The sequence below is a fragment of the Anser cygnoides genome, chromosome 2 (assembly GCF_040182565.1).
Source record: "Anser cygnoides isolate HZ-2024a breed goose chromosome 2, Taihu_goose_T2T_genome, whole genome shotgun sequence".
Classification (NCBI taxonomy): domain Eukaryota; kingdom Metazoa; phylum Chordata; class Aves; order Anseriformes; family Anatidae; genus Anser; species Anser cygnoides.
This window is the reverse complement of record NC_089874.1, coordinates 87,751,346-87,773,412: the sequence shown is the minus strand read 5'-3', so window position 1 is coordinate 87,773,412 and position 22,067 is coordinate 87,751,346. Positions and strand designations below refer to the sequence as shown.

At 37.5% G+C, this 22,067-nt stretch overlaps 1 protein-coding gene across 6 annotated transcripts in view; it reads right to left on the bottom strand.

Annotated features, from left to right (window-relative positions):
- Nucleotides 1-22,067, bottom strand: part of SEMA5A (semaphorin 5A) — a 336,661-nt gene that overhangs the window by 148,418 nt on the left and 166,176 nt on the right. For all 6 annotated transcript variants that reach the window (XM_048076435.2, XM_013182023.3, XM_013182027.3 and 3 more), the window contains exon 6: nt 3,241-3,303. In XM_048076435.2, coding sequence (XP_047932392.1) covers nt 3,241-3,303 — 63 coding nt within the window. The remainder of the gene's footprint in view (nt 1-3,240; nt 3,304-22,067) is intronic.

Below are 22,067 nucleotides of genomic sequence, written 5' to 3'. Positions count from 1 at the left end.
CTGGTCTGTGGTCAGAAGAGCTTCAAGAGAAACCAGGATCTAAGTGAATAACTTACCCACAGCCATCCTTGTAATCCTTACCATTCCTTTGCCATTGTCTGGGCTTGCCTTGTATATTTTGTCTCCAGTCTTTCCTGTCCCCTCCCTCCAGTCACACATATATCTGGCCTGAAATCTGAAGTCGCCCTGAGAATTTTTACAGAAATGAAATCCCCAGCAACTCCCCAGTTTAATCTGGATCTACTTATGCAACAACAAACAAGGAAGCAGCCTTTCTGGTAATAGGAACTGGAACCTTCCAGGGGGAGTTCCTCTGTAAAAGTACAATTCACTGTACCACTGAAATGAATTCCTCCAGGTCTGCTAATTCCCATTTTTTTCAAGTGAAGGCTGCCATGGTTTCATTAGGAAGAGGAGCATGCCACGGATCAGGTGCTTTCCTCATCTGCATGCATAAATTCTCCCAATACAAAGAGTATGGCTCTTAAAAATAACGTGTGTCATGAACTCCTTTTAGTCTTGGGCATAAGTCAGCAAAAGACATATATCATCAGGTTATCCTTTCTCTGGCCTTAAACTTGACGAAGACTTGATGAAATTGTACTTCTCTTCTAGATTGTGAATGAAGAGAAAGGCTACAGATCCAAATGAAACATTAAATCTTTATCCAAATAGTAACAATACTAAGAAACAATCACAGCATCATAGAACAGTTTGGGTTAGAAGGGACCTTAGATAAGAACATCAAGTCCAACACTCCTGCCAGGAGCAGGGACACCTTATATTAAATCAAGTCGCCCAAAGCCCCATCCAACCTGCCTTTGAACATTTCCAGTGATGGAGCATCCACAGCCTCTTTGAGCAACTCCTTTCAGTGCCTCACCACCCTTGTGGTTAAAAACAAACAACAACAACAACAACAACAAACAACAACAAAAACCCTTTATAATAATAATCTATAATCTATATCTAGCCTCTTCTTTGAGATCATTATTCTTTGTCCTATCATTACAGGCCTTGGTGAAAAGTTTTCTTTCATCTTTCCTATAAGCACCTCTTAAGTATTGAAATCTTAGAGGTCTTTATTAGAATAGAATATATACTATTGTACAGTGACAGCATAACTTTCAATCACTTCTACAAAAAGGTGTGATGAGCATGAATGAAAACATGTATGTATGTACTACACTAACAGCCATTCTTGAACACATTTCACAAGTGTTGAGTATTTCTCTGAGCAAAATTATTTAATGGCAACATATGCTTCTGCACTGTTGAAAGGAACATGGATATTAAACCACAAAGAGTACTGTCAACGTAATAGTCAAAGTATACCACTATAGCCTCAAATTTACCATCATTTTCATCCATCATGTTAGATTACAGTCACTGCACTATGACTTTCAGATGAGCTGAATGTTATTCTCACAGTTTTAAATTTCAAAAATAACTGTAAAACAGAGGTATAAACTTTTAGTTATACATTGCATTCCTACCATGATATTTTCTTCTCTGTACACACTTCAATCAATGCCAAATAACAATATTCTAGTGTCACCAGAGCAAGCTCTTTAACTTCAGATTATGTCACCTGAAAGCTAAGGGTGAAGGCTTGAAGGGTATATTACATGACAGACTACAAATATTCTAGGAGAAATAACAATTTACAAAATGAAACATTTGTCTAAAATATGAGGTCCACAAAGTTCTTTTCTCTCTGCAGGTCAACAAGTAAGCATCTAGTAAGCATTCTGATCTATAATCTATTTCTGCCATTAAAGCCTTCACACAAGTCAGTAATTTTAAAGTAAAATATTGCCCATTCCTTTTCTCTAGCTATTAATACCTTCTATACACAGCTAGTAAATTCTGCATGTTAATGTCTAGTTATCAGTAATTCTTAAATATATGTTTCTCACGCTGGGATGGGAAGAAAGGGAAAGGAGAAGAATAAAAAAGGCAATGCCATCCTTAATTCCTTTTCTCAGTGCTGTAAAATCAATCTACAGTGAAAGATGTTCCTCCATAAAGACAATAATCTTCCGTACTTTACAGTGCATATTTTTCTTTTTTTCCCCCTTCTTTTTATTTATTTATTTATTTATTTATTTTCCCCAGCTAATTCAGTCTTTTTCTCTCCTCACAGTATAACATGGACATGATTCTGTAATGAGATCATTCTTCTTCTTCAACCTCAGATGGGAACAGATAGGCCATGGCCACACTGCAACATTATTTTCCAGCACTTAGTAAGAAAACCTGAAAATGAACTGCTTTGCTTGATGGGAGATGTTAAAGGTCAGTGATTATATGTATATAACTGTGTAGACAATGCAGAAGAGACCTGTCCTTTACTAGAAGGCATGAACATTTGTAATACATTTTTCAAGCTTGGTAAGGTTTTATGTTCTATTGTTTCCTTCTTTGTTTTGTCTTTTGAGTTTTGCTCATCAGCAAGGTATGCCAACATATTTTACTGAATGTGAGTCCTGAAATCAAGTGTGTTCACTTGTAGTTATTGTGCAATGTACTTCTGTGTTTCTCCTTTACATTTTAACTCAATTAACTTTAACCATTAAACAGCATAATAATTATAGACATATATTGCATGCATTTCTAGTTGATTTTATACTTAATTTCATAACTACTTTCAACTCAGGACAGCCACTAAAGAACATGGCTTTAGCACAGGTTCCATCTTAGGACTGCATTTAACTGTTCTGAATAAAAGAAATGATAGTTGGCCAGATAAGAAACTGGTTCTGAATACTAAAAATAATATCAAGGCCCATGTCCATAAGTTTAGTGAATGACATACTATTTTCTTCATAGCATCATTACGTATGAAATATAAATGTTCCAAAAACTGCATCTAATACACAGGAAAACAAATTGACAATTTTACAAAGAAATTACACAGCTATATGGGATTTACAGCTTTGAAAATGAAATGAGAATACAGCCCATTACACATGACATGTTGTAGAGTCCAAACAGTAAATTATTAGAAACTCAATTCCTTGATCTCTTCACAACATCATCATGTGACTGTTCCTCCCACCCCACACCTCCCTATATTGTTTTTTTATTCCTTTGCACATACATCAGTGTCATACTGTTTTACTACAACTTTATTCAGAAAAGAATGGGAGATAGCACAACTACATAAGGTAGAGATTTATACACTGAATTATAGCTGCTAGTAAAAATTTTGTAAAAGCATAACTGTCTCATGCTTACCTTTGATTTGCCTTTACTGTAACAGGCTCTTTTAGTAGCTTCATCACATTGCCATTCCACTGCCTGTAACCAACAGAAATTAATTAGAAATGCAGGGAACACAGAGATGTAAAACTCAGCCATGTAAGCCCATGCTTGAGACACGTGCTTCAGGCATACTGATGATTAACTGGGGATGGTTCTATCCATAATCACCTTACAAGCTTTTTCTCCTTAGAAATGTAGTTTTGCTGTTCATGGGCTTTCAGTGTCTTAATCCAAAGTGAAACTGGCCATCCCCATGAATCACTGTACCTACAGCTTCAGCAGAACGAACCCCAATCGCATTTGACGCTAACTAGCTGCTTTTGTCTCAGCCTCACTAAGCTAAGCAGCTAAGAACATGGGGAAAGGACAACCTTTTCTCCCCAGCAGAGCCGGGCCACATTACACCTGGGGTCAGCTCTGCTGAGAGACCTTGTGTGTTGGGAAAGGCTGCACTCCTGCTGCTTTTGCAGAATTTCTCTCAAGTGTGAAATGGAGATTTTAGTTGCTCAAGGTGTGACTGCAGCAGTAATCAGAAGAAGCTAAAACATCGATTGAAGGAAAGGAGCAACAAGCAGACACATGCAAGACAAGAGTGAAATGGAGCACTGCAAAGCAGAAGCAATTTATCCTCATTTTTGAACTGTCTCTCTGCTTCAACAGATTTATGCCAGGACTGGAAGTCTAGTCTGCATCACTACAGTTTCACTGCCTGAGTTAATTCCAATTATTTCCATATTTACCATTCAACAGCTATGACTTACAAACTGTATTGTTCAGTGGAGCAGGTCCTCTGCTTGGTGTTTATGTGCCAATACGTGCACATATTTGAATGCCTGTGTGTGCTGTGTAGTTTGAGTGCATTTTAAATCACCCTGCTTGCTTTCACATCAACAGTGCCCATCTACTTGTTCTTTATAGAAATGTCACAAAGCATTTTAAATTTTACCAGGAAGAACTAAGATTACTAAACTAACCACTGCTGCTTAATTATTGAAATCACAGCTTTTTAAGTTTTGTTTACCAGGAAATAATGAGAGAATTCATTCAGATTTAATATCCGCAATCTTTTGTACCTGTCTTTCAATGGAGACTATATTAATAGCAGAATCTATAATTAATAAAAATAACAGGGTGAAAGCCTGTTTAAACAAAGGGGAAAAATGCCTGCAGAGTATACTATGTACTACTCTGATTTGCTTTTCAACTAGCCCAAGAATGAGCTTTTCATTTCAGGAAATAAAGACATATAAAACAAACATCATTGCTTCTCTTACTCCAGCCCAAGCCTTTCCATTTAAAACATTTTCTTTTGCAGATAAATGACCACAGCATGTTGGGGATTATATTGAAAATTTCTGGAAAAGTCAACTTGCAAATGACCATAGCATCTATAACAAAATGTATCTTACCCTATATTAGATAAAAAAAGCAGCAATGACTCAACATTTTTGATTCTTTAATGCAAAATTCACCTCTATAATGGTGACAACACTGCAAATGACTGCTCTTGGATAAGCAGTGTAGGTTCCTTATCAATTCATTAGGACACACTGAACCTTTATCTTACATAGCTATAGATACAAGTACCTTATATTGAATATATTATCTTTAAACAACACAAAGTTGAAATGCCTGAAGAAATGCCAAAGTTACTAGTAGGAGGTCAGGATACAAAGACTTCTTGGAATATGGGTACTGAAAAGTATGGTTAGAAGGAATGTTCTTGCCAAAACTGAACTGAGAAGAATATGCTGAGCATGAACAGCAGGAAGAAAGAAGACAGAAAGATTGGAATCAAGATAAAATGTTTATCAATAAATCAATTTTCAGTGACAAAACATCCAGCTTTCAATTGGCTCTAAGTCCATGGTAAAAGAGTCATTTGAAAGAGAAAGATGTAAAATGCAAAAATCATGCAATGTCATAAATCAAACAAATTAAGTACATTTCTCAGGCACTGAAATGTTTCGGAAAAGACAAACAACAGGCTTTGGGGACAAGAAATTCAGAAGCCAGAAGTGACAGTTCTTCAGGTTTTCCATGAAATCTCAGAAAAGTATACAGTGCACTTCCACGAGCAGGTCACAAAACCACTAATGCAATTATTAGTATAACTGAAAGAAAACTTTAATCTCTTTCTTCTGCATCCATGAAATGCATAGACTCAAATAAGGATACTAAACATTAAAACACTGTGCTATATATTTGAGTACAATAGTTGAGAGCAAATACAAGAACCCAAATAGAACCATTGTATTCTATTGTAAACTATTGTAACTATGCAGAAATACATACACTTTCTAACTTTCTGGGAAAACCCTCTTCAGGACAACACATGCCAAAAGAATAATACTGTCTGGATAATAAGTACATACAGACAAACTAGTGACAAAGTTAAGTGTCATCTCTGAAATCAGATATACTTTATAGCCCTATAGCACTGGATTCCACTGCTGGAGGAGACAATAATAGAGCAGGCTGCAAATGAAGTTTATTACAAAAGCATCTGAAGAGAGCTGGGTAGATCAGACTCTTATATGTTGGTCCCCAAGGGTCATACATATTTCAGTAATAAATGCATATGCCCTGTTACTGATTAAATGAAAAGACCAGATATAAACTAACATTTATATATACAGAGATTTTTTTTCCTTTTAATCTCCAGGAAATTTGAGGGCCTTTCTCACAAAATGGAAATTCAGTTATTCAACAAAGCCTACTAGTAATACACAGGAGGAAGACAGGTGGAAACTCATCAAGTTAAATGTCATTTCAATGTGGAAAAAAGCAACAGGAGAAAAATTTGTCCTGAATCTTTAATACATACAGACAAAACAAAATGTCCCAACAGAATAATAACAATGTGATTTTTGTTACTAGCAGATGAAGAGTTTAAAGTTTAAATTCTGAAAGAGTAGTCTGACACATACAGATTATTTTATTTTAGAGAACAAGAGCAAAAACAGGTTAACTTAGAAAAGTTAGTATTATTCGTTGCTTGCCTTAAACTGACATATTCTCCTGCTTTGCACCATTTACCAATATACCCAGCAAAGTTTAGCTAAGCAGTGTAGAGAATAAAATATGAATACCATGTTGGATATTTTATCCCTTTCAAGGCCAGCACACCTAAAGTTTATCCTGTTAGGATCTGTTCTTTCCTACATGTCTTAAAAAAGCAGCTCCAATTTTCATATGACGAAACAACCTCCAGTGCTCCACATACTGTTTTTAATTAATATTGTAATTCTACTTAAGCTGGCAACAAAATGCACTGAACCGAATTATAGAGACTCGTGTTTTTCTTTGCTCTGGGGAAGGAAGGAACAAGAATTTGAGTGTTATTGGTGGAGAAAATAAGTATGGTAGTACATCAGCTACAGGTACTGTCTTCACAAAGAGCATACCTGTATAGGGTAAGGAGTCGCATATAAGGTAGCACATCATTCTGTCTTTGATAGCAACCTGATTCTAGTACAGCTGCATGCCTCATAAATACTGCTATAAATAGACTCTTTCAAGCACCTCTGTAAATGTAATGTCTTGGTTTAGTTTGTTTCTAATTTCCTAATCTACATAGCTACAATCTAGTAGATATAAATAAACCTTAATTATTTGACACTCACCGGTAGAACTGTAGAAAAAATTTGCAGTGAGATTTTTACCCCTGCAAAACTCAAATTGTGTGACCAAGCCTGAGGACTGAACTTGGCACAGTGTAGTCAGATAAGAAAGTCACAGTTCAATTTTGAACAGATTGTTTTCTTCATTTAAAAAAAAAAAAAAAAAAAAAAAAAAAAAAGCTCTGTATAGACCTGACATAAGATCAGACTGAATAGAAACATGGCTTTGGTGCACACTTAAGCTCTCAGTTTGAACACAAGTGTCAAGCTGATGGCAGACATCTTCCTGCACAAGCTCTACTGTAAATAACTGTATCAGTGTTTTCAGACATTCTATCATCGATGTTCAGAAAGCACTTTGAAAACTTTAGGTGAATTTGTTCCTGGCATTTCAAAGGGCAATGAGAAGGGAGAAATTCCAGCCAGAAAACAAATTCCAATTCAAGCTATATAATGAAACAATTATCTTCAAAAATAAAGAAAGATATACATCTAACACCTACCAATGTTAAGTTAAAAGTTACAAAATCAAAAATAACCGTAGTCTTTGGAACAACAAATGTATTTCCAAAACTTCTCTGTTTGGGTGCATGATAGAGTTTTACTTAAAAGTCAAACAATTGTATCTTCAATGAGCAAACTCAATAAATGCAAATAGGTTAGCTCCAAGGGAAATCAAATAAAAATACCCAATATAAACTGATTTATTTAAATGCCTTAGAAGAACACTAAAATAGAAGGAAAATAAGAAAACAGTGAATAATAAGTGTCCCTCCCAGTTAAGAACTAACTCTCAAGGGCTTTTCTTCATTTCCAACATGCAGCAACATAGTAAGTCCTCTGGCAAGACATTAAGATATCTCTTCCAACCTAAACTATTCCATAATTTTCCAGAAAATAAAAATACAAAATGAAAGAAAAAAAAATCAAAACCATAAGTAAATAACTCTATTATAGCTATTTTCCACAACTCTAATTTTAACTAGTAAACACAGACAGGAAATTTTGCCAAGTATGAACACAATCAAAGCAAGGACTGGTCAATTAGTGTATATTAGGTGAGATATGCATTAGTTCCATTTACAGGTCAACAAAACCCACATGGCTTTCACCTATATTAGTAGAAAATGCACACTTAACAGTATACAATCAGATCTCCTGGAATAACTATATTCCTATAGCTTCATAGATACAATACATACATGTAGGCAGGTATACATACATATATATATAAATGAACTTCTTTGCAGTGTAGAAACAGAATGTACAATATTTCATAGTGAAAGAAGTTAATTAGTCAAGAACCAAAAAAAAAAAAGGAACAGAACAGTATTCCAGACAGATGGTCCAACACTTCTTAGGCAGATGGCTCTGCTAATTAGATACTGGCAAAAATAACATTAAAGAAGATGGTTTAATTATGCGATGCCAAAAATTAAGAACTACATGAGATTTCCTTTTTGCTTTTTCACTGTTTGCTTTCATCTCTTATATCATGTATTTAAACAATACTTCGGGGAGTTGGGGTATAATGGCAATAATCATAACAATAGATGTCAACAAACGTGAGTAATATTGCCTTATTGTTTGCATCAGTCCAGCAATGGAATGGCTTCAAGAAGTTGTTACTTGTTTGGCGAGGGTGTCTCACAGCCTGCAAAGCCATGTCTCAACAAACATGTATACTCAAGTCCAAAAGCTGAGTTTAAAGAGGCCATAAAGGAAGTGTCAGAATAGTAAATGTAGAGAGAGAATGTAACCACAGAGAAGTATACCAGCAAGACATTAGCAGCAAATTAGCAGCCAGAGTTAGCAGTAGTTTTGATGGTTACCAGAAATTTTAGGGCATCCTTTGGTATAATGATATCCCTGCTTCCAGCAAATATGTGGAGCCACTTAAGAAAAATTTATACCTCTCCACACTTCTGAGGAACCATTTTCCTTGTTTTCCACAGAGCCATGACTTCTTGTCCTTGCACCCATTAATGCTGAAGCTGTCTATCTTGCCAACAGGTTTCTCTTTTGGCTCATCAAAAAAAGAAAAACTGGTTTCTGGGGTCTAAAGGCATCCTGGTTAGGCTCTCATTATGAAATGACAGGCCAGCAGCTCATTCAAGAAGTTCAACACTGTATGGACAACTTTAATAATTGACTACATTCATTGTGGTAACTTGCCACCAACTACCACATGCTACAGTCAGTTCTCCTGGAAATAACATTATGTGTTTTGATTTGTTCAGAACCAGCTTTTACTGTTCATCCACAGTTAGAAAATTATATCCTCAGTTTCTTAAAAGGTGAGCAGTATGAAATATGTGGAAATAAACACCAAATTATACTTGAATTTTCCAGGGTTTGATATTTAATAAAAACTGAGATCCCATTATAGATACATAATTTCATACTTAAATCACATAATACATGAAGCTTTATTTGGCTTCCAGGACAACGCTGATGCCAACTGTATTTTCTTTCAAATATACTGGTCTGAAGTATATAAAAAAGTGAGATGGAAAGTATATATCCCAGCCAAAGTTTTATTTAGCTTATTTTGTTGACTATGAAAAAAAAATAGTTGTTGAAAATTTTGTCAGAACTGATATTAGAAGAGAAAAAAAATAAGCATATTGAAAAATAATTGTTATTTTCAGACTTTCAGAGACTCTCAGTGGTTATCTACACTGTTAACTTTAATGACACTAAACTCTGCCCAAGATTGAACTTTTACAAAATGTCACCCAACCATCCACCTGTGCATTCCCCCTTTGTGTTCTGCAAAGATTTCTAAATGTCACAAAACATTAATTTGTTTTACACTTAACAGAGATGGGTTTATGGAGGAAAATACAGTTCTAAACCTGAAGTCAGCAACTCAGAACTTAATTATATTGAGAAGCTGGGGTCTTAGTCCTGCTACCAGAGTTATTCAAAAAAGTGTTGCACTATGACTTTCAAAGTTTTAAATGTTCCAATCTGGCATTTGGAGGCTTTTAGAATTTTATGGACATTTAAAAATTCAATGTGGGACTGTGTTGAAGGGGTAAAACAACCAAATGTTCTTGCATTCCCAAACTTGGCAGCCATTCAGCAGGTAGGAATGAGATTTCATAACGTATTTTTAATGCACAATTTGAAATTATACTAGATATAGTAAATTTAATGTATTGAGTAAATTATATGTGAATCCTTTAAGATTAACATCTGTGTTAGCACATTGACTTTTAAAGCGTTCCCTACTTTTTGGCAAATAAGATTGATTTTAGTAGGCTCCAAGACCTTTTGAAAGCTATTTTTATTATTTTACAAGTAGTGTTGTAAACTTTTAGGTGCTGATCAGAAATGTCAGGATTCTCTGTATTTCATTAAAAAGAAAGATATTGTAATGCAATTTGCCACCCCCGCCACCCCCCCCCCCCCCCCCCCCCCCCAATCCCCTAGGTGAAATAAGTGGAAAAAAGAGTCCCCTGACACAGGAATTTCAGAAAATTAAGACTACACTTCTGACCTTGAATATAGGAAAACAGTTTATTTTCCTGTGCAACTGCTCATCATTGCAAATGAGCAGGTGCATCAGAGACGGGAAAGGAGTCAGCGGCACTGGAAGGTGTGCCATCTTGCCCCATATTAATGTGCTGTTCAAGACAGCCACACTAGTGTGGGATTAAGGACCTAGGCCAGCAGTCAGCCCCCCTCACCTTTGAACCTCAGACTGTCAAGGAACTTATGATGCTTCAGAAGGCTCTGTGCAAACTGAAAACTGCTGAAATAATTTCTCAGAAAGGCAGACAACATCCTATATCTGGTCCCTGAGATGTCAGACAGCTGGATTATAGCTTCCAGATATGAGTTTTACAAAAGCAAACAGATGAACATGAGATATATGGTGGAGGATTAAATTTATAACACCTTCTAAGTGATATTTGTTGAATTAGCTGAACATCATACTGCCTAATTGAGACTACAAAAAAAATTGTATTTTTATATGTAGATAATTTTGTTCACCATGTTTTATTACAAAGAGAATAAAAATTCTATTACATTTTTTGTCTCATTTATTTATTCAGATAGTTTTGCCATTAGGCTTTATTGATGTCGGGCTTTAATATGTTAATACCCATCTATAGTTCCATTACACAGAACTTGCAATAGCTTATTTACAATAATAATAATTCTTTGAAAAGTTAGCCTAAAAGTGTCATCTTACAAAATAGTGAAGAGACAAACATTGCTGAAGTAAACTTAAAAATGAATATATGTCCATTCAATATGCAACCAAATAGGGGTAAAAAGATTTTAGGCAGATAAAAACAGAGAGAAAGCTGAATGCTGAGAAACAGTAAAAGAAATGTTAGAACCACCAGTTTGCATAGCTTGCGCAGTGAAAAGTCAGGAAAGAAATATGAGGTTCAATAGCAAAGAGACACAAACATGAAATTTTCTACATCCTTCTGGTTAAATCAATAGACCAGAAAGGTGATTTTGGAATATCAAGATTGCTTTTTCTTCTTTCCCTTTAAGAACAATACATAGACATATAAGACACTTAGAAAATGGATGGGGCAAAATGGAACACAACAAGAAAAACACCACCAAATTTCCAGAGTTGGCAACAGTGTTGATGACAACACAACTGACAGTTCAGTCAGAAAAGAAGAAACATTTTTCTTTTTTTATTATTTTCAAAGTAATTGGAATTAATTTGACAAACACTAGAAATATCTGAGACAGACTGAATCACAAGAATATGGGGAAGAATAAGAAGAATAGGAACATAATTGAGAGTCACAATAGAAAATGTGAGCTGTGAAGAAAGACACACACACACACACACAAAGAAGATCAGAACGAGGAAAATTCTCATTAATAACAAAGAACAGAAGATGCTAATAAACATTGTAATAACACCAGGATGTAATAACATCAGGAAAGATTGAACCTACAGCTACTTGGAAACTCACTGGAATGTAGTTGTATTATTGAATTATACAGAAAGCAAGTCTGAAGAAGAAAAAATTAAGGAGCACCAGGACTAAGACAAGTTTCTACTCAGAATATGAAAGGTCTTCAAGAGAACTTCATGTACTCCAATTGCAGTAGAAAGAGCAGAGGGAACAAGGAGGACAGCAATACAACTTTAAACCACAATTTCATCAAGAAGATTTGGAATAACGGTGAAGCTATGAAAAAGGCTGAATAAAGTTCATTTTTCTCCTTTTTTTGACGTAAGGGAACGGTACAGAATAACATACCACTGCACAGGGCACAGGGCTTTTCACCTCCAGGTTTTGTGTTAAACGTCATTCAAACTATTAGTGAAGCTCAGTGACATCTGGTAACCTGGTATCAGCTATGGGAAATGAGTAGGTTATTTTTATCCAAATTTCTAAAAGACAAGCCTCAAGATCAAAACAACAAATGACCATTTTTGCAGAGGCAACAGAACAGCTGTTTAGAGAAAAAGATATAGCTGTCAAAGATAAAGGTGTTTACCTCATTCCACATGCACAAGAAACCTCAGAAAAGAAGGTACTCATTGAAACAATCTGTGAAGAAGCTGTGCTCTACCCTTAGACTCAGCCTAAGGATCCCAACCAACAGGCTGCAAAGATGAAGAGGGATGAATCGCTTGTGCACTTGCATCTAGAGTGTATGTCACAGGCAAAATGATGTCGAGTTGGGGAATTTTATTTGACTTATTATAGTGCCAACCATCACAAAACTCAGTCCATCAAAATTCCTCTGGTGAGGAAGATAAGTCATTTAGTATGCTTTCAGTTTCCTCAGTGAATGATTTCCATAATTGATATCTTAAACGCCAAGAGTAAAATATAATAATAATAATAACCTTCTAGTAGTGTTTAAAAAAATGGGTAATTCATATTTCATACTGAAATTAAATTTTCATAGATTTAATAAATGATTAACAGTTGTTTTAAAACCTGAGAAATTTGTTACCAATGGTCATGAGCTCATCTGTAGAAAACACTACAGACAGACTTATACATAACCTATTATATGACAGACTGAGTAATTATCTATAACAATAGATTGATTGTGTATTAAGTAGTCAATTAATCATTAAGTAGACTGCTCTAAAATATTTATGCATTGAAACTTCGGAAATAAACCATAGCTATTCAGTGAATGCCCTTGTTGTTCAATTATTATTTGCCGTGCACCCAAACCCACTTTACAACAGGTGAACATCTGAAGATTTCTCCAAGAGCTTTCATTCTTAAATCAAATTGGAGGAGGAGAAAAATAATCAAAATCTGTGTGATGCATTGTCTGGTGCACAGGCAAATTCATATTTGTTATTACTGCATGATCTATTAGCATTACAGGATCTTGAACAAAGCACGACAAAATAGTTCATTAAAAATGAATGCCTAGCTAAAGGTATCAGATTCTCCAGGAAAAGTTTTATTGAAGGGCTCATTATTCTACGGTGAAAGCAATCTGGCAAGAGTTTCTAACTCCATTCTTTCTTTGCATTTTTTTCAAGTGGAAAACAAACAAATATTTGTAAAGCAAAGCCATCACACATCCCCAGAGATCCATGACTGCACTTCTGAATAACACAGTTGCCTTTGCTGGTGCTTTTCTATAAGCTATATAGGAGAAAGTTGCCACTGGAGAACTCATTGTGCAAGCCAAAAACACTGGTACCACAGACAGCACAGAACCTCGAAGAGCAACCCCCACATCTATGAAATAAAGTGGAAGGGTGTCAGATCCTTAAAACTAGTGACAGGAAGCTCAAGTCTCAGTATACATCAGGAAAGTCAGTGAAGGAGTCCTTAACTGTCAAGAAAAATATCTCCTGTTTCAGTGACACACACAAATTTTAGTAACAATCTCATACAGGGAGCCTAATTGAAGAAATTTATTTCAGAACTAGCTGTGTGATGTCTCCTTCCTCCTCCTCCTGTAGCCTCTTTTCCACTTTTATTGGTTTAGAAACCCCTGATTGCTACAGTGGCAGAACAACATTGTACTTTTGTATTTTTCACCAAGAAGCTGAAAGCTCAGTGGAGATAACTATAAAAGCATGATAAATAAAGCTCATTCAATAGGATACCCACTGCAGTTGTTAATAAGGCACTTCTATGCAGCTACAGGGTTCTCATTTCTTTTTACAGATGCCATTAGCCTTTCCCCATCAAATTATACCTTATTAGCAATTTGTCTCCTGATGGGTACGTTATAACACTTAGCTTTCTAACACTTGTGTATATTGGATAGCAGTTTAACATGATAAAAAGAAAGTAACGAAAACTCATTCTTATTACTATGAATTATTTCTTAAAAATTCTCCCTTGCTTATCCTGCTGAAGTGAGTCCTTTGAAGTCAGTGTTCCAAATCCCAGAGCTTTTACTATAGCAAGCTAAACACTCTGAAATCAAAGGGAGTTTTGTCTAAGAACAGAAGAGAGGCTAGAAATTGTAAACATTCCCTAAATTCGCTAAAGAAAAGACACAGCTTCTGTACAGTGGCTTATAATAGCAACCCCCTTTAGTATATGCCTGGAGTACTGAAGAACTTTAAATTTAGATCAGAATCCACTCATTCATAGAACCTAATATCCTGTGAACAGCAAAATGGATTTGAAACACAAATCAGCCTACACTGTGTGCACCTCTACAAAGCTGCAGAGAGAAAAAGCTCCAACAACTCAAAATAAATTTGCTATTTCAATTCAGGTGTATATCAAAATAAAATGTCAGTATTTTTGAGGGGAAAAAAATAAAAGGATAATATTTATCTCTGTTATAAAAAAAAAAAAAAGACTTTCCAGAAAAAAAAAAAAACAAAAACAAAAACACTGGATTTGTATCTACCTTGAAGTGCAGGGAGGAAAACACATTATTTTAAAACAATTTAAAGGTACATACATTTACTTAGCATTTCTCTGCTATATTCACTCTGATGGACACCTAAGGAGCTCTATTTTTTAACAGAAGCCAACTTGAAACTTAGTTATTTAAGAAATAAGACTTATAATTCTGAAAGATATTGTGAAATTTTAACCATAATATTCTGAATAGTCTGCTTGTCTCCTGGCAGAGGAGTTGGTTTTTTTTGTTTTGTTTTGTTTTTCTTTCAGTGAAGCCTATTGAAATTTACTCAGTTCTTTTACCAAAATTCAAGGAAAACAAAAAGTCACACAGAGCCCAAGGCACGTGCACACACACACACACACACAAAAAAAAAAAAAAAAGCTTCCATCTATAAGCATGTTTCTTGCACTCTGAAAACAGAATAGTTATGAATCCAGAAGTTGGGGAAAAAATAGACAAAGAATGTAAAGATTTAAAGAAGAAGAGGGAAACTGTATATTTAATCTGACTCTGCAATATAAGCAAAGGTACCGCTTCCTTGGGGTACATTATTTGAGGCCTAAATTCAGACAGAACAAAAGAAAACTTTCCTGTAATAAATTTTCTTGAAGTACACTTCATCCCTGAGCTTGTTACTGCTACCCAGCATACAGACTTCTACTGTCTGGGATCTTCAAGGAGAGAATGAGGCTCTACCTAAAGTTACGTGCAAGACTGAATCTACATAAAAAGAACAAGAGGAATACCAACACTTTAGCTTTACAATATACCAAATATACAAACAGTCCTACAATAAAAGGACCAGACACATCACTGAATCTTGGTTGCTCTGTGTGGAAAAGGAAACTGAGTGACCCTTAATTGTAAATTTCAGCCTGCACATTAACTGTGACTGAGCATCAACGTAACCAACTGCCCAAGCAGCAGAAGAATTTGCATCAGAACAATAATATAGGCCCTGTCTCACTGCCTGATCTTTTCAAGGAAAATGATTAACGAATTTCTCCAATGAATTAAAACAATTAATTCTTCCCTAGCTACATTCCTAGAAATAGCAAAAATCTAGGTATATCAGATGCTGCACTAATTCAGCTAGTAATAAAAGCCTGAATTTCCTAACATATGTCCTTCAAGGTGGTTCTCATTGCTTCTGAAACAAAGTAAAAGTGCACTTCCACCTAGCACTCTAAAGGAGCCATTCCCCTCCCACATCTCCAGAGAAGACTCCAAATGAGAAGACTCCAAATATTTTACATCTCTTCGCTGTTGAAGTGTCTGGCTGCTGCCTCAAGGAAACAGCTCAAACATCATGAACTGGTCAGTCCAACGAGGCTATGCCAGCCCGCTAAAATGCCTGATGTGATTTGTACCCACGCACACGTCTGTGTTACTGTGCAAAAGTGTGAATTATGCATACCAGAATTTGTATAAAACAGTACAAACAGATGGCTATTAAATGGCTTTCTTCTGTGAAGTATTCAAATAATGTTGAGTTTATGTTATGCAGCTCCACATCATGAAAAATTTGCAGAAGATATTCATAGTCATAACAGACCCTGTGCCATAAAGAGGCCTTGGAGAAGAAGTCCCTTATCTGTTAGTGCTCATTCAGACTACCTGTCTTCTGCTAATCATTGTACTTTGAATTCAAATAATTTTAACATTAATTCTAATTTGTGAGTTACTGGAGAGAGCGGAGGGAAGGAGGGACAGGCAGATGACTGTATATAAGAACATTAGGATGTTGTGGTAGGTTGACCTTGACTGGCTGCCAATGCCCATCCAGCAGCTCTCATAAATTTAATTGACAGTTAAAAAGAGTAGGATGGTGAGAAACAAAGAAAAAACTAAACCACCTCAGCCCCGACTTCCCCCTTTTTCCCAGGCCCAATCTTACCACTCCATTCGCCATTCCTCAACCTCCTGTCTCCAGGTTGTTCAGCCAATACAGCTCAGAGGAAGCAGTCTAGGAGGTTTCTGGAGAGCGTGGAAGATAGTTTCCTGACACAGCTGGTTTCCTGACACAGCTGGTTAGTGAGCCTACCAGGGGAGGTGCCCCGCTAGACCTTCTGTTCACAAACAGAGAAGAACTGGTGGGAGATGTGGTGGTCGGGAGCTGTCTTGGGCAGTGTGACCACGAAATGGTTCAGTTCTCTATTCTTGGCGAAATCAGGAGGGGGACCAGTAAAACCGCTGTCTTAGACTTCCGGAGGGCAGACTTCGAGCTGTTAAGGACACTGGTTGGCAAAGTCCCGTGGGAGGCAGCTCTGAAGGGCAGAGGAGTCCAGGAAGACTGGGCGCTCCTCAAGAAGGAAATCTTAATGGCTCAGGAGTGGTCTGTCCCCATGTGCCCAAAGACGAGCCGGCATGGAAAAAGACTGGCCTGGATGAACAGAGAGTTGTGGCTAGAGCTTAGGAAAAAGAAGAGGGTTTATGATATTTGGAAAAGAGGGCAGGCCACTCAGAAGGATTATAAGGACATTGTAAGGATGTGTAGGGGCAAAATTAGAAAGGCCAAAGCTCATCTGGAGCTCAGTCTGGCTACTGCTGTTAAAGACAACAGAAAATGTTTTTATAAATACATTAACACGAAAAGGAGGACTAAGGAGAATCTCCATCCTTTACTGGATACAGCGGGAAACCTAGTGATGAGAGATGAGGAAAAGGCTGAGGTGCTTAATGCCTTCTTGCCTCAGTCTTTAGTGGCAAGACCAGTTGTTCTCTAAATACCCAGTACCCTGAGCTAGTGGAAGGGGATGGGGAGCAGGATGCGGCCCTCACAATCCACGAGGTTGGCGACCTGCTACAGCACTTGGATGTATGCAAGTTGATGGGGCTGGATGGGATCCACCCGAGGGTGCTATGAGAACTGACAGAACTGGCCAAGCCGCTTTCCATCATTTATCAGCAGTCCTGGCTATCAGGGGAGGTCCCAGTCAATCTGGCGGCTAGCAAATGTGACACCCATCTACAAGAAGGGCTGGAAGGTAGACCTGGGAAACTATAGAACTGTTAGTTTGACCAGGGAAGCTCATGGAGCAGATTATCTTGAGTGTCATCATGCGGCACTTGCAAGTGATCAAGCAGGTGATCAGGCCCAGTCAGCATGGGTTTATGAAAGGCAGGTCCTGCTTGACGAACCTAATCTCCTTCTATGACAAAGTGACGCGCTTGGTGGATGAGGGAAAGGCTGTGGATGTGGTCTACCTTGACTTCAGTAAGGCTTTTGACACCATTTCCCACAGCATTCTCCTCAAGAAACTGGTTGCTCGTGGCTTGGACTGGCGTACGCTTCGTTGGGTTAGAAACTGACTGGGTAGCCGGGCCCAAAGAGTTGTGGTGAATGGAGTTAAATCTGGTTGGAGACCGGTCACTAGTGGAGTCCCCTAGGGCTCAGTACTGGGGCCAGTCCTCTTTAGTATCTTTATCGATGATCTGTCTGAGGGGATCGAGTGCACCCTCAGTAAGTTTGCAGATGACACCAAGTTAGGTGCGTGTGTCGATCTGCCCGAGGGTAGGAAGGCTCTGAAGGAGGATCTGGATAGGCTGGACTGATGGGCTGAGGCCAACTGCATGAAGTTCAACAAGGCCAAGCGCCGGGTCCTGCACCTGGGGCACAACAACCCCAAGAAGAGCTACAGGCTGGGAGATGAGTGGCTGGAAAGCTGCCTGGCAGAGAAGGACCTGGGAGTACTGGTTGATAGGCAGCTGAATATGAGCCAGCAGTGTGCTCAGGTGGCCAAGAAGGCCAACAGAGAAGAGGAAGAAGAGGAGAAGAGGAGGCTCAGGGGCGACCTTATCGCTCTCTATAGGTACCTTAAAGGAGGCTGTAGAGAGGTGGGGGTTGGTCTATTCTCCCACGTGCCTGGTGACAGGACAGGGAATGGGCTAAAGTTGTGCCAGGGGAGGTTTAGGTTGGATATTAGGAAGAACTTCTTTACTGAAAGGGTTGTTAGGCATTGGAATGGGCTGCCCAGGGAAGTGGTTCAGTCACCATCCCTGGAGGTCTTTAAAAGACGTTTAGATGTAGCCCTTAGTGATATGGTTTAGTGGAGGACTTGTTAGTGTTAGGTCAGAGGTTGGACTAGATGATCTAGGAGGTCTCTTCCAACCTAGATGATTCTGTGATTCTATGGTTGATGGCTTCAGGCAAGAAAATTCAATTGTTCTAGACAAATTCTTCAATACCAAAAATATAAGTCTTGGCAAGAACATTATACATTCTTAAAAGATAAATTGCTACTACTAGTACTACTAATAAAAATAACAGTAACACCCATAATAACAATATTAAAGCAAACAAGTAAACACTGCAAAGAAAGAGAAGTACCCCTAAATGAGATGGGCATATGCTTTATTTTAGAGCACTGACTTGCCCCCCTTGCACTTGGAACTAACTGGTAGAGAAGGAGGGCACTTAAAGAACAGCTGTATTAATAGAACGTGAAAGCAACTGAACTAAAAGTAATGTAAAATAAAAGTTATCATACTAGAAAGCAAAATAGGAGTAGGAAGAGAAAGATGCAAGTGTTTCATCTTTGCTAGTTTTCATCTTCTTCTCTTACTTCAGTTTTCCAAATTCATTGGCAACAAATTGCTGCAACGTCAGTTAGGAAATATTTTTTTACTCATCAAGTAAATTCCTTCCTTCCAAACATATCTGAGCTCCTCTAAAGAGGAATTAACTCACTAAGTGTCATAACTAAACTAACACATTTTACCTAATCCAGTAACACAATGAATTCTTCCTAATGCTTGCATGAGCCTCTTCCACTACACAGTAGTCATAGCTTCAATAAATACAAACTTGTCACATTAAATGGATAGAGTAATGAATAGTGCAATAAACATTTTTAATCTCAATCTAAACTACATACAAAATCATGTTTGATATTGTGTTAGCTGAAAGTTATTTTCTAGCATACATTATTTTTCTGGTATAGATGTAACTTGTCATGTCTTACTGAATGCTAGCTTTCCAAATGTGATAAGACAAGGAGAAATCTCAATCATTTGGCTGTTGTTCTTTTTTTAATGAAGAGAGATTGGTATCTAAAGAATCCTGTGGGGATAATGCAGATATGATGCAAGGCAGAGCACAGATAATAATTCTGACTTGGCAACAGCTTGAACATACTTAAAATGCATGCCTGCAAATCCCTCCCACTGTCGCCACCACAATAACAGCTCTTATCAAAGTTTCAGCTGCTTTAGGAGGTAGGTTTTCCACAAATGTTAATCTGTTCAGATTCAATTCCAAACTGAAACACGCAGTTGTATAAATTAAAACAATGGAACAAGCCAAAAATGTCAATGGTTTTGCTGCTTTCTGCTCAAAAAAGGCAGATGCATTGTGCTGCACAGGGAGTATGGAGGGAATCTTTTTTCATATCTTAGTACAGCAGGTCAACACAATTTTTAATTTTGGTCCCTGAGTTACGTATTTCATACATGCTCCTCAACTGAAACACTGCAAGTGGAAGCAAGAACAAATGAAGAGGGCATGAATCCCACACAGGCACCAGCTGTACTGGCAGTCACATAGAGGAGGTATGCTGCATCTCTGAAAGACTATGTGACTATGTGCCCCAGCGAGCAGACAGGGCAAGTGTCTTTTGGCCTTTTCTGACAGAGTTACATACCATAGTTGTGTGGGAACCTCGACTGAGACTGAAATGAGATAAAAAAAAAAAAATCACTGTAAATGCCTACAAAGAGACAGTGAGAGCACTGAACTGTTGAAGAATTAGATAAAGAGATGCAGGTATCTGTTGAAATGGACTTCAGTGACACTGCAGGACAGCACGGGCCCAAGAGGGAAGCCCCTGTCATACAGGAACAGTTGACTGAGCATAAGGGGAGGAAAATGGTCCAGTGTAAGGTTCTGTCTCCCTGTGCTAAGATATGGGATCAAGGAAGACAACAATAACAAAAAGAAACAAACAACAACAACAAAAGGAAGAAGCAAGCTACGGCAGGGATTTAATCATCAGATGTTGCACAAAGAAAGCTGAGACAGGTTTAGTGGGGGCTATAGATCATGCTATGCATCATCTTTAAAGTTACTTGTGGAAACAAAGTTACTTACAGAAAAAAAAATATAATATTCACAACAACAACAACAATAAAAGATAGAAAGGGAAAAAGAAAAGTGAAAACTTCTCTCCAGCAGCCAGCTAAGAATAGAATTGATTGAGGTACCTGGATGAGTATCCAGTGCAGCACGTAGTGACCGCAGACATGTTCTGAGGGATGCAATGAGGTCAGAAAGAGCAGCAGCAATGGCAGGTTTCAGATACTCTCAGAAAGTTTAAGTATGAATTACCCTGAAGCCTGGCAACAAGATGAAATTTTTAGACAAATCAAGATTTTCATGAAGCAACTGAAAATGAGGCCCTCGAGTGAAGAAGCAACTCTTAGTTTTGTTCTGAGTAGCATGCAGAAATAGCACTGTAATAGCAGCCATAAAATACTTAGATTCCGCATCACTGCAGGAGAAGCTAAAGACACAAATCCACTACAGCACGTTGTGCTTCATAATAGGGAACTTCAGTATCAGCAAACTTGATAAAAAGGAGCTAACAGAGGCAGGTAAGAGTTAAAGTTTTGCAGGCAGCATTCAAGGATACTTAGCTGGAGATACATGACAAACAAACACTACCTAACAATAAAAAAAAGACACAAGAAAAAGGGCAAGAGTAAAGTTGGCATGGATTAACCGCAGGGCAGAAGTTAATAAAAGGAAAAAAAACATCTTTCGGAAAACAAAAGGAGTGCTAAAATGAGGAAAAGAATACCAGAAAATAGCAGAAAGCAAGCAAGTTGAATCTAAAAACCTAATAACAGGGACAAAAAAGAGCTAGAAGAACAATTTGCAAAAGCTATAAATATTGGTAATAAATCCTTCAAATACATTAGAAGCAAGAAGCTTGACAGTTCACAGAACTGGTAAAATTATCAAAGAAGTGATTCAGAAGATAAAGGCATAGCAGAAAAATACTTCCTCCTCCAGCCCCCCCCACACACCCCAAGTTCATCGTGGAAGAGCTCAAGGAAGTTCTCGTCCCAGAATGGTGGGGATTGTTAGAGGGAATGGGCTGCTCATCAAAACCTCTGTCTCAAAAATCACAGTGCTGTTAAAGGGGTTAGAAAATAGACAGATGAGATGAAAAGCAACAGATGTTCAAGAACATTATCTACACAAGAAATTTAAAGGAATTCAGAGATGTAAGTGCTGAACTATTAGCCAGAATAAGGTCTTCAGCTTACGACTGCTTTGGTGACTGAGGACTGCATGACAGCAAACGTTGTGTCTATTTTTAATATGGGCTCTGG